Genomic DNA, 18,877 nt, shown 5'->3' with positions numbered 1-18,877 from the left:
ATTCAGGGAGTTCAAAGAATACTGTTTGCTGCTCATAAATGGAGACAGGCTAATAAGCTGAGAAGTAAAGGGGTTTGGAGGGTTGCAAGACACAAGCATTACTAATTTTTCAGATGGAATAGATCAGGTCATTAATTAAGTTTCCAGATAACTGAGTTTTTCCTTGATGGTTCATCAGAAGTAGGTAGGAAAGGGGCAGGATGGCAGAGTTCCCTATGCAGGGCATTAGACCACTTCTTCTATGAAGAAATATGCATATGTGCTTAGGTCGTAAGGCTGGAAGGAGAATATACACATGGTCATTTGAGAAAAATACACTTAATGAAGGAGCATATCTGGAGGATGTGCTGAGTMAGGTGAAAGAAACATGCAGCTGGTCATACGCATATGACGTAACAACATACTAGCCACCTGCTACGAAAAGATCTTGGAGTAATCACTTTCAAGGGCCACCGTAGGCCTGTGTGTTCCAATCAATGGGAAAATCAGCACCAGACGTCTAGGCTGGAAGATATTTCACATTCACATATAATGTGTTATAGCCATTAATTATGCTAGAGACTGTTTATCTCATGTACCATCAGTGGAATTGAGTCTTGTATATATTCAATTCTCTGTACGCATTCATAGTAACACGACACCTACAAGTCAGAAGAGCACACATAATCAAAAATGCATTTAAATACTTGTTTCACCAGCTTAAAAGCTTTAGGTTTATACACATGCTTACAGTTACTTAAAAGTTCATCACTTTCCTCAGTAGAAAAATATTAACCGACAATATTACTCTCACTGAAGTAGCAGGATACTTGCTCTTCAGTCCAAGGGATGAAGTCTCAGACTACAGTCCTACAGACAGTTCCATGTTAGGCATTACTTACTTAAAATAGTCATAAACTTGTTTTCAGAAAAAGGAGGAGGCCCATTTTAGGGTTAGTCCTGCTACAGCATGTTTACAGTAAGACACAATATTAGAAATATTTCTGTTCAAGACTAGTAGCCAGACCCAGTGCTTATTTCACAATTACAGCAGGAAATAACCTCTGCTCTATTCTACATTTATGTATATTAATACACCATGAAATAATAGCAATCATTACTTTTTTAATCGAGTACTTTCTTTTCATCAATCCAAATCCAATGCATTTGAGGTATGTCAGGTGTCAGAAAATACTAATAATTACATCTAATTAAACTTTAATTAGAAAAATGTTTGATATTGTTATTGCAAGAGAGCTGTATCTTGCTAAAAGTGTCACATGAAACTAATGTAAAACAAAAATTAACTTAAAGTATCAATTACTTAGGATAAAAAAAAGCAGATGTTTCTTACAGACACAAGCAGCTACCTCCTTAGAATAGGCAGCAGTACCACACAGCTAAATAAAGCTATGCAGGTGCATGAATTGATGAGATCAGGACTTTAGGAAGCATATTAACTGAGCCCAGTTCTCATCTCCAACAAGCTTTTACTTCTTTGCCTTTGTTACTCTCAATTATAATCATAAATTAGGTTAAAATTAAGCCAAATTGCCTAAAATTTATATAAGTTTAAAAGATAATTTCCCACAGAAAAGAAATAGTTTCTGCTCTGAACTACAGACTGGGATACTATTCACTTTCACACACAAAAGTGACACATTTTTCATTAGTATTAAGGACAAAAGAACTCTTGGTGAACGACACCAGCAAATGAAAGGATACAAAGTGTGCAAGAATAACAGCTTCTAAGTAGGGACAAGACAGTTCATATAAATGTCTTAAACATATTTGCTATTGCTACCATTTTCTCAATCACCCAAACTTACAGAGGAAATCAGATATTGCATTATCTTGTAAACAGAGGTTAGTTTTCATGAAATTAAAGACAGGGAATACTGAATTAAACAGTAAACCAGCTCTTTTTTTACTGCTTGATGCCACAACATTTTGCAAAGGCTTAGAGTAAAAAACATTTACACATTTTTCTTGTCACATAAATCATGTTTGGCTTTTAATAAATACTCCCTTTTCTTTTAACGAAACCCATTGCAAATTGTTTTATGCTTAACTCAGTTCCAGCCTTAAGTTTTTATTAGAAAAGTAGTAGCTATAGCATCTCTAGAAGAGGAATACAACGAAGAGGTGAACAAGTATGTGCAATTTATGAGCATTCAGTAATTAAGTCTACTTAGAAAGTTTCATTTTGTCTTTTGCAGATATAATTTCAAAAAAGTTTTACTTGTTTTCAATTTAAAAAATATTTGTCCAGAAGCTGTGGACAACTTACTGTTTTTTTAATAACTAAATTAGTATGCAGACAGAGCCTGTACAGTACAGGGAAAATGCTGAAATTTAATGCAGAGAAGCCAGGAAGTAACTTTTTTTTTTTTACACTGTGGTTTAAGTGGTAATAAGCATGATACTAGCTGAAAACCCAGATAAAGAGAAAATAAAGTACAATCTCCACAGTTTCCCAAGTAAAAAGAGAGTGATATTCTTAAAGCTCCAGTACTGTTTAATATAAATGGACTGACACGATAGGAAAAAATAAGCATTTTCACGAGAGCAGAGGAAGTTTCAGGTCCAATAAAATTCAAAAACTAACCTAATTAGGCAAACATTTTGTTCACATAATTTTTATTTATTTTAACTTCAGTAGCAAACATGAATTTCTGTGCATGTTTGTCCCACTTTTCCAATATGAACCTCCACTTCTCTTTTGCTTAAGGCTTTTTGTTTTCAGAGAACAATTTCTACTTTGAACTGCACAAATAGTTTGCTTGAATAACTTTGTCAGCATTTTACAATCCATATAAAAGATATCTTACTGATACATAAAGGAAGTTAGCAAAACACACGTTTATATGCTCCCACTTTTCTCTGATCAGTTCTTCTTCTAAATGATCTTTGCTTCAGCTTCTCTGTATCCTACTTAGTCTCTTTTTTTCATTCAGGGAACCTTGCTCTTTTTTGGTTAAAAGATTAACACTCATATTTAACTGAACGCATGTACACTTGAGATTTCCCTAACAAGGATTTCTGAGTCTAAATGACACATGTAATGAGARAATATTTAACTTACTTTTAATAGGTTAAGTATCAAAAAGTAACAGAAATCCTGAAGAAAAACAGGGACTTTCTAAGCAAGCTAGTTGCTTTTGCATGTAAGAAAAACATTTGTACTTAGAACACAGGAATAAAAATATTACATGCCTATTGCACCTTTCACAAAAGATTTCTGGGCATAAAAGTGTGCTCCAAAAGCTAGATGTACTGTTTTGGGTGAAAGACTTGAGAGCAAGAGATTCTGTTTCTAAATACAAACTAAAGCTCATTTAGAACAAACAGAAAATCTAGACTTTATGGTTGAGGAGTTAACAACACAACTGTTGAGCAACCGTAGCTAATTCAGCAGTGGCATCCCAGATCTGTAAAAAAAACAGCTTTAGTGCTTCCACTGTAACTAAGGGAGGAATTATTAAGATTCTGGCCGATTTCATTGCTGTTTATTTTAGAAATCCATTGGGAGGAAAAAAAAAAAGTTTAACAAACTTAGTTTAAGAAACTCATACTCAGCAAAGCTCAAAGCTCTAACAAGATGCAAAAATAGAATTAATTCCTGGAGACAGCAGAATCTGGAAAGAGGAACAGAGAAAGGGAAAGAAGAAAGGATGGAGAAGGAAAAAAATTCTATGTGCATCTACATTATGCATGTTCAACTTCTAGGATCCAGGCTCCTGATCGCCCACCTGCATATGCTACTTCCCACTAGCCAACTCTTCTGGAGCAAGCCAACTAGTTCATTGGAAATTAAACCAGTCAATGGCTCTGCAGTTAGTTCAATTTAGAGATCCTCTGATCAACACTATGAATGAGAACTATCCAGTTTTGATAACCTCCAATATGGTTCTTCATTGCTTCAACTCAACACAATCTAACATCTCGCATACCTTCATGTCACACTTGAGAGAATGCCGGCCATTTTGTCTAACTTACTTGGAGACCAGTCTTTAAAGAGGATGTATTTAGCAGTAGATGTAGCTCCCCTACCCTTCTCTGTCCGATCCGTCACATCCAAAAGCCTGAAAGACTTGAGCAAAGTAGGTCTAAGAAACCTAACTGACCCATGGAAGCTCACAGATTTGTGGAAATCATCCTTTTTACAGACACTAGACTGTTCTGAAAGAAAGACCAAAAAAATAAAAATAAATAAAATAAAATCTTTCTACCAGAGTTCCCTGACAAGCAAACAGTTAGAAGATTCCAGGGTGAAAGAAAGCCAAGGCACTTAACTTTCTTGCAACTACAAAGGGGCTGGAAGTAAGCACCAGAATGGACTTAGATCAATTCAATAAACAGCATCCTCAAGCAATACTACTCATGGAAACTAATTCCTTTCCCAGGAAGGGATGTCAGGAGATCACAACTCTGCATTTCGTAGCACAAACACCTTCAGCACTCTTCACCCTCTCACTGGAAGGTCTTACTTTCACCTAATAATTATCTGATATATTTTTCTGAATCCTGCCGGGACCCTTTGGAAAGATACTTACGTTATGATTTTTCAATTCAATATTTCATATGCAGCTGGATCTGGAACCAGATCTTACTGACATTTGTTTAGAAAGGGACAGAAAAACTACTTAGTAGCTTAGGGGGAAAATAAAGGAATGCTCTTGTGTTGAACTTCCGCTGGCTTCAGAGGAAATGATAAGACTGTCAGGAATATTCCTCTCCTCTCCTCTGGTTCACTTTGCTGAGAATAATTAAATTCTCCTCCCAGGAGCAGTTTCGGAGGCAAATGGGAGAGAGGTAACTTTTCTTCAGAAAATAAGCTTTTTTAGAGCCTTGATTGTACAAATGCTGTTCAGGAAGTTTTCTTCCATTTTGTCCCTTGTCCATAGAGCAAAACATTTTCAAACTGAAAAAGCAAGAATGTCAACATGGGTCACTCAAGCTGCAGGTTACCCACAGCTTTTGGGACACATTACCTGGACAAAGCTCCATACCAATTCACAATTCATGCAACCTGAACATTTTAGAAGTACAGTAATTTTTTTTCTTTTTTTAATGAAAAGTTAGCTTATTCACATTTCCTTCTCAATTCATTGCCTTCTAACAGTAAATTTGTGGCATATATAATGCAGTTCCTGTTTGTGGATCTGCTATCAAGTAATATTTTACCAAGTCAAGAGACAAAACTTTGTCCCAAAAAGAAAAAAAAAAAAGTAGGAACAGATGCAGCTTGCAGTCTGGCACAGCATACAGCACATGACAAAGTTTGGAAAGAAAAGCCTGTAGCTCCCTTTTTACCTCACCAAGACAAATGTACAAATAGCTATAATCCCATCCCCATTTTAGGGGCCAATAAAACAACTGCTAATGCATATGGTATCATAAAACATTYAACAGTAAAATCTACTCATTTGGCTTTCCCTAGAATACTGAATTTTTAGACTTAATGCTAAATCATCTATGTAATTTCTCAGTTCAGTCATACTGAGAGATGCTTCCTACCTTCTGAAATATCACTCTACTGCTCAGATTGAGTACAGTTCTCTCCCTTTCCAACACCCCCCCGCCCAACYAACAAGAAACAGATGGAAAATACTTTACACTAGAAGTTCTCAGAGAATCATTTTCTCCTTCAAGTCCCAATCATTGATCCCAATGTGGTTCTTACAAAGGCAATATATCGACTGGACTCCACTGTGAAAAGTCATCTAAGTTAGGAGTCATCCAAGTTAGGATGCTATCAAGAGTTCACTACAGTATGTGGGCAAAAATTTCTTTCTTTTTTCTTTTTTTTTTTTTTTGGTGGGAGGGGGAGGAGAGCTGTTTTGGTTTTGTTTTTAAGTAACATATGCAGTACATAATGTTGGAAGGGTGAATATTTGCTAAGTACCTTTCAGCACCATCCTTTAAAATATAAAACTTGCAGTCCCGATCCATGCTTGATTTTGCGCACCACACACTGTCAGACATATGATCAACATAGAGGAAACAATGTCCTGGCACATAAGCAACAGAGTCTGCAAAGTTCAGACAATTATCTAGTTTTCTCATGCTTCTTTCCCCTAGCTGTAAAATACTGCCTTAAATGAAGATTGTGAACTCTTTCGATTTAGGCACTACTGTTTGTGTGTGTGTTATCACAATAAATCACTGGAGTGACATAGATTTACTGGCACAACTATAGTGAGAAGTAATCAGTGGACATTGGGGGGAAAAATAATTCAACCTGAAAGATCAGCATTGAAGAAGAAACACTGGAAAGCTCAGTTTCCAGATTATGTTTCCCTACTCATGATTGATTTCTTCCTTACCCTCCCTCCCCTGGCATTACCAGTTACTTATATTCATATGATAAAAAAATCTTCTAGCAACACATCCAGTATAGAATTGTGTATAAATCAAAATTCAATTGTTTTAGTATCTGAACTTGATAAATTTCACATACAGGAGAGAAGCTGTATGCAAAAGGAATACATTCTTCAATCACAGTAAGCCAATCAAGCTAACTTAATACAAATGAAAATCCCCACCGAGTTACAGGTTGAAAAGCTATTTCGAATTACAATGTGGCCATCTACTTGGTCTCCTACCTTTGCTACAACACAGCCAGATAAGGTATTATTCTGTATCTTTAAAAGACTTTCCTATTGTGTTAAGTTAATTCAGCTGAGCTTTARCAAGTGTGAGAGAGGAATCACAGACTTTTGCCCATCCTGACAGATCACAATGCTTTCTGCCAGGAGTAGTCCCAAAGAAGTCACACAGCATGCCAGGTACAAAGTATTTGCAGAAGTGAGCCCTTCGACAGGACTATAAAAGCTCTGGGTTAAGGAAGCACATACCAACTTGCTTCTGCTTGATCTGTTACACAGCTTGACAGTAACAGATAGCCAGTTGCATTAGTGTCAATGTTCAGATAAGTTTCTCTCAGTATCTGTCACAAAAAACAGACGCTGTATCAGTGTGCCAGCTGTATTATCGGTCACTACATAGTTGATCATACTTAATAACATCCCCAAGTGCAGACAAGGCTAACAAGTATCACAGACTGCAACTACTATTGTGAACCACGGAGTCACCCAGATCATTCTGGGTCTAAGCTGCTAACAGCAGGCACTTGGTGAGTGGCTGCCTTCCACCTTTTCTCTCTCAAGTACATTAACTTGCCTCAATATGGGGCCAGAGTTTGTTTTCAAACTCTTAACAGGATCACTGAAAGAAAAGAGGAAAAATACCATAAATGATCCTCTGGACTGTTTCCAGAGTGGCGTATTTGCTTAACGATTGCTTTGGAAGCAAGCCAAAAAAGGGAAGTGTTCTTGCAAATGAACACACTACTATTCTCAAGTACAAGTTATTATTTAATTCTTTTGTCAACATCAGTGTGGTTAAAAATTAAGAAGCCTGTTTAATATACAAATTTCTTGAATTCCACTTACCAAACACTGATTTCATCTATTCCATCCCACCCTTACCACCCACCTTCCATCCCCCAACATGTTCCAAAGTACACAGCTTCCTTTTTTGGAGAGTTTCTCTCCTCTGTTGAAAGCCAAATAAAATTAGTGTTATAATTACATAAATCATGTCTAGGTTTGTAATCAAGAGCAAGTTAACTAAGAAAAGGAAAAAAAAAAGTCAACTACTCAAGAAAACAGTTGAAAATGTCAAAACAGGCTTCAGTGGGACACAATACTTAATATTTTTAACAGAGCCTTAATACAGTCTACTGAACTGCTTCGTGTGGGCAGTTTTTTGAATTAGGATTATTCCTAATGAGATCACCCTCCACAGTGTATAAGCCTTCATCCCTTCCCAACGCAGCAATGAGAGATCTGTGCAAGGCTACAAAGTGCTCAAATCAGCTCCACTCACTTCACCTTATACCAAATTTCCTAGTACAAACCCATCAGGAATATGATCAGGGATTTTTATTTTGTTTTGTTTTGTTTTCCTCTAAGGACATCTTATTCCTAATGGGACACAATTTCTTTCTTTCTTTGAGTGACCCTAATCCTGTACAGATTTTGAAGTCCTCATATGGCTGTCTCAAACTCAGTGACTGCTGTCAGGTTTAGTTTTGAGATTCTGTAGGTTTCTCCTCTTCACAGATTTGCAGGGCTTTTTTCCAAGTTTTCTGACTTTCACACAACATTTTTCACCAAAAATAAATATTTCTATCTTACGCCAAAAATACAATGATACATAACTTGTGTTAAATGAATATGAAAATATAAGTGTCTAAGCAAACTGCCCATTCTCTTGATTTTACTGTAAGCAAAGACAATGAAATATCCTTTCTCATGCTAAGCAATACATTCTTACATATGTAGCCCTAGTGATAGCAGTGCTAAGGGTGAGTATTCTAAGACTATGTGTAAATGAATCAGTCTGAATTCAAAAGTACAGCTCAATAGTCTCCAATTTGCTCGTATTTCAAAGCATTGTGATCCCCTGGCAAGCCAAAGGTTTAGAGTCAATTTTCCATAGAAAGATATTGTAGAAAGAGAAGCATACCTTGTTTTGGTAACTTGATATTCTGTTTGAAAGATCTAAAATGAAACTCCTGGGTCTGAATCTGCATATACTTATGACAAAGAATTCTAACTCAGTTTTTATTGTATGTATATTCTTACCACTAGAAAGAAACCACACCTCATTCTAAGYTTATCTCTCAGTTTTAGTTTCCTTATAATTCTGTCACAGACCATATGAAAGAACAAATTGTTCAAATACTCATATTGGAGAATATTAATACTGTTCCATGACAGGTATGACTTGCTCAGCATTACCCCAAGAAGTATGAGGAACATCACCTTAACCTCTTTACAACGTTAGTCCTGAATTGGTTATGCTTCATACAACTTATGCTCCATTTTTTTCTTCTCTAAATTTAAAAATACAGTAAGTAACTGCTGATTTCCACATCCAGAAAAGCCGACTGCTTTAGATTAGCCATTGTGAAGTTTATAGATTGAGGGTCTAAAAGCAGACTAATGGCATATATGGCTGAGGGAGGAAAGCAGGAGAAGATGGTAGAACATAACCTATAGTGTAGATACTACAACTTGTATGTTTACTTACGTTCGCACGTGTCTCCTTTCTGCTGGTATCCTGCTTTGCAGATACACTTTCCAATAGGCACTAACCATTCTCCCTCTGCACTGCAGTGCATCTTCGGAGAATTCTCAGCCTCCTCCTCTGCACTGCTGACGCAAGTTCCTCGTACTTCAACTAAAGAGGAAAACTCTGAGCCAGTCACTGTATCAGGAAAAATAGCTAAGTTCTCAATGATGGACCAGCACTTCTTGTAGTAGACTTTGACAGAGACCAAAGCAATGCAGGCCCCTACATCCTGAAATGCAAGATAGAATCCTTTTTTGGACAAAGGTCCAATTTCTCTCACCTCTGTGTTAAGTTTCATTTTTCTCTCCCCAAGATCACCCTGGGTAAAACTTTCATCTGCTGCAATAGTGTCTATTTTTACATATTGGTTTTCTCGGATATTCCTGCCAGTGTCGTAGTCCGTTTCATAATAATACAAGTTAAAAGTTTCTTTACAAGTCCCCAGAACTCCAGGAAGACTGTTACAATCCCTCAAAGTGAATTTCAATTCTACAAAAATCCTTTGTGCATTGCTTTTTGCAATCCAGTTAGTCCGAAGCCAGTTGTTTTGGTTAGGTTCCATGACCTGGCATACCTGGTATGTTCGTATAGGAGTGTAGTTTTCATCCAGTCCACTAATTTCTTCCCACTAAAACAATAACAAAAAAATTAGTAATACAAAACAAGTATGTCACAAAATGTAACTATTGCATATTTGAAAAGACTCCACACAACCCCTTTTTAAACAGTAAGGCTTTGTAAAAAGGATACTATTATTAAAATATTCCTATACACCCAAATGCAGAAARTACATTTTAATGCAGCTGCAAGATCTCTCTCCCTCCATGTCTTTTCCACATATATATAACCTTTAAAAACCATTTTCATGTCATGTGCACAATTCTAAAGCGTAAGTTTCAGAAAAGGCTGTTCAAAATACCAAGTTCTGGTTACACACTGGGCTCAGCCACATTTCATTAAGGTTGTGGGTAAGCAAAGACCAAAAGGAAGACAACTTTGTTTCCAGAGAAATCTAAAACCAGTGAAGTCTTAGAAACTGAAACTGTCYAGCTTGATAATCTGTGTACATAAAACATCCAGTGGAACTTTAGTTCTACCCCCCAAAAAATAAAAAAATCAAGTCTTAAAATCTATGAATCATGATTTTTGCTATAAGTGATGAAAGTGACACACAGAATTAAAAAATCTGAAGGTGAGAAAATATTTTGATTGTCTCCTTTTTGTTCACTCCAGATCATATTCTGTTCTGCTTACAACCAAAGAACTTAACTGGAAGCTCCTTACCCCACATTTTGTTCAGTGGCTGCATCCATGTTAAAAGGATCAAACTTCATTTAGTTGGGAGTTCAAATGAAGACCATGAGATTACATACTTAATTATGAACAACCCACATGATTGAAAGTTTACTGGCTTAAAGCCTGTTTTTTGTTGTTGTTGTTCCTCCCTTAGGATAACAGCTATAAAAAACTGGTGTGTAACAATCCTGTTGTCTTTAAACATAATTTGGCAACACTGGAATTTGCACCTCAGGCAATGGCAAGCCTTCCACTGAAATCAACTGGGCAAATCTGCACAGGTGTAACTAAAACAGTATCTGTCTCTCATCTTTTTTCATATTTCTTGTAACATTTAATTCATAGCAGAAACTGCAGCTGTAATAAATTAGGGATCTTTTTGAGCTATCCTTACCCGATGATATAGGCAACCATGACTTCTCCTTATGGCACTTAGCCCTCTGGCCCTGAGTCAATAATGCACTTAAGCTCACGCTTAAGATCAATGGCAGTACGTATGAGCTTAATGGTAAGCATATGCTTAAGTGTTTTGGGGGACTAGCGTACTCAGGACTGCTGCAGGATTGAGTGCCCACAAACATTCCTTGGGCTGGTAACCCAACGCGCAAGGCGTTGGTTTCCCAGACCAGGAGCCCTGCAGCGTACAGTACGTTGCAAGCCTATTTGACAGCAAATGAGATCATTTTAATGTTGGTCTACTGCTCCAAAAAAAAGCAGATGCGGATAAACCGATGCTGGAAGTTATCACCACAAAATGTATTATGGCTGCAAATGATGAAATGCACAGAAGTTGTAAATATCAAAGTGCATTTCAAAGACCTACAGTTAATATAGATGTGGTATATATGCTATTATACTTACATATGGTATTCAATTATTGAAATATATGGTGAAATGCTCATGAAGTTAACTGATCTTATTACATATGGAACTGTATTCATATCAGAGAAGAAAAAAAAATTATCTTCAAAATACATTTATTAGCAAAACAAGCAAGAGTTTCCTCTCACATAAGAGCTGGTATTAATAAGGAAAGGAAAAAAGGGGCCCTGGACTGGGGCTTTTGGACCTGCCACAATGGAGAAAAGAAAAAATATATATATTAAAAAAAGCACAAACCCTRAAGTTTTACTGATTTTTACATCTCAGTTTCACATCAGGCAGTATATATTTGCCTTGTCTAAACAATCTTCCCCCATAACACCAAGCCAGATTCTACAAGGAGATACTTCAAGTAGAGGAAGCACGGTACCATTGAAGTCAAAGCACCCTAACGCACCACCCACCAAAATCTGAATCCTAGTGCTCTGATGTGGACTGAACTGTGTTCTCGCCATCAAAACTTACCCCAACCCTCTCCCAAACAAACAAACAAAAAAAGCAAAATATATTAACAAAACCAAACCATTCCTCCTAACACAAAAAAAGTGAGCTTTCATGGAGTTAAGAGCCTGCTATATGAGGCTAACTTGACTGAAGCATCAGAATATCTCTAATACAAGGAAAACAATACAAAATGATAGATTGAGATAATGCAAGCAAAAGAAAAGAAGCCCTACTTTATGTTATTCCTGGTACTAACCCCTAAAGTCTAGCTTTCATATTTTCCCAGAGCCATCAAAGGTGGGTTTCCTAAAAAAATACGGAATTATGACTTACAAGCTAACTAAGTAATTACAGAGCTATTACTCCAAGGAGCCCATCAAAAGTATATCTGCTTCTCAACATAAAAAACTTATTAGTATTTCAGGATATGTATTTGCCTACTCCATCTGAGGTCATGTCTCATTAAATCTTTTTATAATGACTAATTTAATGATAGATTTACAGCAAGAAAATTCAACTTTTCTTTATCCTGCTGCTATGTATCATGATAGATGTGCAATTCACTTTTAATATATCCCGTTCTACTGGTTTGTAACATGTGATAYGTTAACTTCTCAGTTACTTTAACAATGTTTGATATCATTGTTAGATGTAACATTGGCAGTTGAGTGAGACATTTAACAAGCGTCTGCCGGATATATTCTGCACTGTGATGATGCAGTAGTTTCTCTCAAGAATCTTTTCTGTGTTTCTTCTCATGAAATCTTTATTGTATAGCAAGAAAATTTAATAATTAGGATAAGAAAAAAGTGTTTTTTTCTATATTATGTTATTAAAATGGCGTTTTTTGTTAAATTGCAGACATATACTTCTGAACATCCTCACATATATGAATCCAGTCATTAGTTTTGATTCGCTCTTAATTTCTGTTTGGAACTGGCTTCTACCTTTGAAAGTGACCTTTTACTATTTGTTGAATTTGACTCTACTTTCATCTTTAAGTATGTTGACATGTGTAACATGCGTTGACATGTCCTTCATTAACTACAGGTTAGCCTAATATAATTGCCACCAAGCTAATCTTTCAAATACCTCTAGTAAAGGCTTCAATCAATGCAAAATGCCAATGCCGAAGTTATTAGCCATCATAAGTGTTGAGCTCACATTACATTCTTTCTGAAGTCCTCAGATTCGTTTCCAGTTTATGGCTGTATTGATTTTACAATCTTGCTTTTAAAGAAAGACACTTTCAGATTTTCATTCTTCTTATTTAAAGGATTTGTTACACTCTTATATCCCCACTCACACTTCACGCCCTTCTGGCTCCAGATTTCTTAATGTGCTGAAGATTAAGGGCCTGATCCCCCAAGTCCTTGTTCATGCAGGAAGTTGCAATGGATTCTGCAAGACTGTTTTCATGAATAAGAACTATTCATGTAATTTATGATTTTTCAGACTGAGCTAAGGTAGGACAATATATGTACTGTATATCTCTGAAAATGTTCTTCCTCAGGAGCTGAGGAGATGTGTTTTTCTATCACTTTTAATTTGAGATGAAAGCAGCAATTCTCAGCTTTGATTGCATAAAGATGACCATAATACAGATTTTTCTAAACTTTTCTCTTTTTAATAATGACATACTTCACAATGGTACATTTCACAGAGTACCATGAGTTTAATCAGTAAGTAAGCCAGAGGTGGCCTGAAACACATAATTGGAGCCTAGTTCCAGATATCAAGCTCCTCAAAATGCGGGAATGTTTCAAGTCTGGAATGTCATTTCAAACACATCTGCAGTATAAATGTATATATTTTAGAGCAGTTCAATCTGTGCTGTTCAATTACAAAGAAAACATCATAAAAAATTTATGATCACCCATTATACAGAAAATGAAAAACATTTTTAGGAAGTTTCCACACAGACATAAATCTGTTATTTCTAAAGGAAGAAGGAAAAAGTGATTTAAAATAGTGTTATAAATAAAGAGAGCTTTCTGGTACACCACAAAGGACTACACTACAAAAGAGAAAGCTACTGAGAACGTTTAGGCGAGTTTCTAAAAAGTCTCTTCCTTTTAATTAGCTCACATTTGTACACTGTAACCTGAGGTACACTTCTTTTTGTTCTAGAAAAGAAAGAGCCATAAACACTTGCTACAATTACTGAGAAAAATATGAGGAAGAACTAGTTTAAAGCAAGTGTTTCAATTGCTTTTGTGAAATACCTAGTCATCTTTATGAATTTAATTTTTGCACAGAGTACTTACCCCATTGGGAGGAGAGGAAATCCATTCCAACTCTGTCTGTTGTGCTTTAGAGTCCAGCAATATTACTAAAAAAGAAAAAAWAATAATAATAATTTCCTCTGTTAAATATAATAAGTGGGGATACAAAAACCAAATTAAATAGTCTAACTTAAAAAAACACTTGGTTATGAAATAGAATACAATTTTTTGTATTTTTTGTTTATATTAATTACTGAAAAAATATTATCTGCAATCATAACTATTAATTTCCTGAAAACAGATGATTAAATGATTATGTGTCATCCACATATATCCAGACACACTTTAATCTTAAAAATTTCATTGCTTATGTCTAAGTGTTTTATTTATCTCAGAATCCTAAAGTTTTAATATTCAGTCCTTAAGATCCATGATCCCTTCATCTCCTTTGTCCTAGAAAGGACATTTCTGATGTGTTGGTTATTATAAAGAGCTATTAAAAAAAAAAAAAAAAACCTCAATGCTTATCCAAACTGATTTAGACAGGGTTAGTCCTACATCTTACCTGACGTTCCACTACGAAAGCAGTGGTCTTTTCTTTTTTCTTTTTTTTTTTTTTTGGGGGGGGGGGGTGTTAAATTAGCAGTTCCATAAATATATGCCAAACAGGATTGCAGAAGATAGGAGACTCTGTAGTTAGCTCACACACCGCATACTCAAAGTACAACATATACAAAAGCAGATTAATTCACTTTACAGCGATGGCTTACTAAAATCTTCATGTCAATATACCTCAGTGAGACTTCTCCAAAGTCATCAATTCTAGTAAAAGTGAAGTTGTTTGCAGCAATACATAATTCTGCTTCAGAAAAAGTGGCTAATCATAGCCTAATAAACCAACTGTTATATATTTTTACATCACATATGGAAAGAAACATTACTGATGTTCTGTTACCTCCAAGCATATATATTTTTTATAATTGTTTTGTATTTAAATTATAGTCATAATCTTCTTTCTTAGCATATTACTATGAGGTTTTGTAAGCCATATAACTAAGTTTGGTACACTTGGAAGATACCTTCTTCCAAATCACATATTTAGCTTCATACTTCTATTTGGTTAAATAAAGGGGCACGTTTCAGATTTAAACATATTCAATATATTTTATATATAAAGTTGTATATAACTTTATACACAGCATTTAATTATAGATATTTCAATGTGAGTTTTAATGCTTCAACTCAAAGTAACTTTGTCAGATTATTTGAAACAGTTATAGGTCTGGTTTAGGCTCTTTGACCCAGTGGAATCAAATACAAAATTTCAAAGAACTACTAGAAATGCCACATGACTTAAAAATATATATATTTAAAGGTTCATGAAGTAATAGCTAAAATATTAGTTGAACACAAAGCAGTAGCTTCCAGGCCTATATTTCAGTAATAAAGTGGGGCTAGTCATTAAGGAAGTTTGATAGCTCCTCTTTAAAAAAAGATTATCTGATTATTTCATTAACCTTGGATCCAAGAGGCTTTACTTCGTAATACTTTCTACAGAAAAGCAGATGGGGTACACGGCTTGTTAAACAAGAGCATTTCTAGTGAGCCTGGAAAAAAAGGTGCCGCACAAATTTAACCGTTTCAGTACCAGCACACCACGCCACAGCTGCAATCCATTACAGCTTTTATCTGGCAGCAGCTCTCCAGCACATAGCAACGGGCGGGCACACACTCCAGAAAGAAAAACAAACACAAAGCCCACTGCTCTGCCAGGGCCCCTTGCGAGCAAAAACGGTGCGTTTCCCGGTCGCAGGGAAAGTTAGGGAGCAGCTTCCCACTCGGGCAGCGGGCACAGCGCTTGCCGCGGGGAAACGTTGTGCCAGCGCTGGTTTTGCAGCGCCGCTTTACCGCGGAGAAGCGAGAGAAGAGCGAGCGCCGCTGCCCAGAGGGGGGAAGCCCGGCGGGCGCCGACCCTCCGCGGGGCGCAGCCAGTCGCGCTGCTCGCGGAGCGGAGACGCTGCCCGGGCCCCCTCCGCGGGGCGCGGCGGGACGCGCAAAAACGGCGGCCGAAACGCGGCCGCGGGGGGCCGGGGCTCCGCGGGGCCCCGCGCAGCGGGAGAGCAGCGGCCTCCGCGCGGCGCTGCCCCTGTGCCGGGTCGAACTCCCCCCTTTCCCCCCGCCGCGGGGCTCAGTTTTGGGGAGGCAGAGCCGGGGGAGGCAGAGCCGGGGGCGGCCGCCCCGTCCCGTCCCGGTGGAGGCTTGTAATCAGTTCCCGGGGAGAGAAGCCCCCTCCGCAGGTGCGAAGCGGCCCGCGGGGCCCCGCTTCTGCTCTCGTCCGAAAAAGTCGCGGCCGGGAGCCTGGCAGAGCCCGAGGAGAGCCGCACAGGTAGCGCGGCCACCTCCGCGCTCGGGAAGGCGAGCTAACCTGCCCCCTCTCCTCCTCAGCATCCCCTCCCGGGCCTTTTATGCAACCAGGGAAAGAAACTCCGGAAACTTTTTCGCCCTCCCTCGCCGCCGTCTCTCTTCCGTAGCCCTACGGGGAGCGGTGGGAAGCTGCGCGGGGCCGCTGGTCGCGACCGCCACTTCGGCAGGGCCGGAGGCTGGGGGCGAAGCAGTCGAAGTTACTTCCTCCCCCACCACACGCACTTCTTCATCAGGAGTTGTCCGAGCTTGCAGCAGGTAGTCGCTATCAATCACTGCCTGCCGCTCGCCCCCTCCTGACCCTCCTTTTGCTGGGCTGGTTTCCCAAACGATACTTACGCACACATAGTGTTTATACATATTTTATAAATGTCTACATATACTATATATATATTTATATATAAGTGTGTGTATGTATACACACACGTACACAGACACACACTACACACATACGCAGGGCAAGCTACCGGCCCCGAGCGCAGCCCCACGTTCCGGGGCTCTGTGCAGGGCAGAGCGGGGCAGGCAGCCTGCACCCTTCCCTCCCTCCCTCCATCCTCCCCGGCTGTACTCCGCTCCCCATCACCGCCCGGCCGGTCCCACTCACGCTTGCACGCGTTAGTACCCCCCGTGTGTGTGTTTGTGTCTGTGTGCTTTCCAGTCCCTTTAAATAAACTTTCGAAACGCTACTGAGGAAAGGCTCTCTCCTCTTTTCCTCTCTATCCGCACCATCACCTTCTTCTGTTAAGAGCAGAGGACATTTTAATTGAGGGATTTTTTTTTAAGCTCCAGCTACAGGCTCGAAATGGTATTTTTACTGTATGCCAATGGTTTGATGAAAAATATTGACGTATCTTGCTGGGGGGAGGACCCCACATGCATACATATGCGGAGGCTCCGAAAATGCCCCCTTTCTCCCCCTTCCCACCCCTGCCACAGAAGATGGAGACGGCCCATAGCCTTTGGCTGTCAAACGTGAGCAGGACGTTCCTTTAAATCATTTCAGATTTTCTGAGCATGAGAAAAGAGATTCCCGAACGGACTTTGCGAATTGATTTTTTTTTCTTCTTCTTCAGCCACATCAGTCTCTGATAGAAAACTGCCCGCTCCCTCTCTCTTCGCGGGGGAAACAAATGTTCCGCGCTCGCCTTATGGAGGCACCAGTGTGGGATTGATGGGGTCCGGGCAGCCCCATCGCAGTACGCAGATGGCGCAAAACCTCCCTTCCTCCAGAGGGGCCGAGGGTTGGGCAGCGCACACGGTGCGGAGCCGCGACGCCGGCAGGCACCCGCTAATGCCTGCGCAGCCTGCGCGCCCGGCAGCTCCGCAGCTGCACCCCCGCCCCACGGTTTGGGCAGCAGCAGCCCGGCCGGGGCGCTGCAGGCCCGCGGAGCCTTGCGCGGCCGCCGCCGCCCCGACAGCGCCGGTCCCGAGCCCCCAAACTGCGCGGCGGTCCCGGAGCGCGGCCCCGACCCCCGGGGAGGCGGGAAACCCGCCCCTCGCCCTCGCCGCGGGGACTGGCGCTGCCCAAGGGGACGAGGAGCCGCTGTACCCACCCCGACCCGGGGGCTCCCCCCCCGCCCCAAGCCCATGCCTTCACATCACGTGCAAACCTCGCCAACCTCATTCCTCAGAAGAAAGGTAGTTGTCCCGGTGCCGCACACACCCGCGCGCACACCCCCGGTGAATGCCTTGCTCTGTCTTCCCTCCCTCCTCAGCTAATAAAAAAATGTTTTGCATTGTTATGTTTTTGGTGGGTTTTTTTTTGGGGGGGGGGGTGGCAAGCAGTTTGCAATCGTATGCAGGTTCTCCGCTAAACCGCCGCACAGACGGCGTGTGCAAAAAGCCATAAATAAGCCCAAACTTTTGTTTTCCGCATCACCTTACCTTCTTTCGCAGCCTGTGCCTCCCCCGTGTGTGCAAAGCGGAACAGCCAGACGGAGCACAAAATAATCCAAGAAGGGAGCCTACTTTGAAAAACCATTGTGCAGGAGCAGGGCTATTTTATATTTCTAGCTATGTATTTCTAGACACTGCCGCTGCCGCCGCTTGGTGGGTGCTAGAGGACGGTGGAGAATTTGCTCTGCTAGGCTCTGGCTCGGCGCTCCCTCCCTCCCGGCTGCCTTTCTCTTTCTCTTTCTCTTTCTTCTCCTTCTCCTCCTCCTCCTCCTCCGTCTCCTCCTTCTCCGTCTCCTGCTCGCCGCTGCCCGGCTCTCGCACCGGGCCGGCCGCCTGCGAGCCCCAACTGCGGGGCGGCCGCCCGCGCCGCGCTCCAATAATATCAATGAGGGGGAAGAGGCGGGTCCCCAGCCGGCAGCGCGGCCCGTCCCTCAAGATGATCGACAGTGGCCGCCAGCCAAACAGCAGCGGCCCTCAGCGCCCGCCGGGCCGAGCCGGCGCCTGAGTCGCCGCGGCTGGAGGGCGGGGCTGGCGCCGCCGGCCAATGAGCGGGCGGTGGTGTCGGGTTGCCGCTGGTGCCAGAGAGCCCT

The 18,877-nt window shown here is 40.3% G+C and overlaps 1 protein-coding gene across 4 annotated transcripts in view; it reads right to left on the bottom strand.

Moving 5' to 3' along the window:
- The window catches only part of EPHA7 (EPH receptor A7), a 159,940-nt gene extending 141,328 nt beyond the window's left edge, over positions 1-18,612 (bottom strand). For 3 of the 4 annotated variants that reach the window (XM_026089242.1, XM_026089244.1, XM_026089245.1), the window contains exons 1-3: positions 18,276-18,372; positions 14,013-14,077; positions 9,082-9,751 (exon numbers count right to left, since the gene is read on the bottom strand). In XM_026089242.1, coding sequence (XP_025945027.1) covers positions 9,082-9,751; positions 14,013-14,077; positions 18,276-18,372 — 832 coding nt within the window. Of the gene's footprint in view, positions 1-9,081; positions 9,752-14,012; positions 14,078-18,275 lie in introns of all 4 variants that reach the window. The other variant, XM_026089243.1, reaches the window with a different exon arrangement.
- Positions 18,613-18,877: the final 265 nt, after the last annotated feature.

The sequence above is a fragment of the Apteryx rowi genome, unplaced genomic scaffold (genome assembly GCF_003343035.1).
Source record: "Apteryx rowi isolate R43461 unplaced genomic scaffold, aptRow1 scaffold_805, whole genome shotgun sequence".
Lineage (NCBI taxonomy): Eukaryota > Metazoa > Chordata > Aves > Apterygiformes > Apterygidae > Apteryx > Apteryx rowi.
The sequence above is the reverse complement of the archived record's forward strand: the minus strand, read 5'-3'. Positions and strand labels throughout refer to the sequence as shown.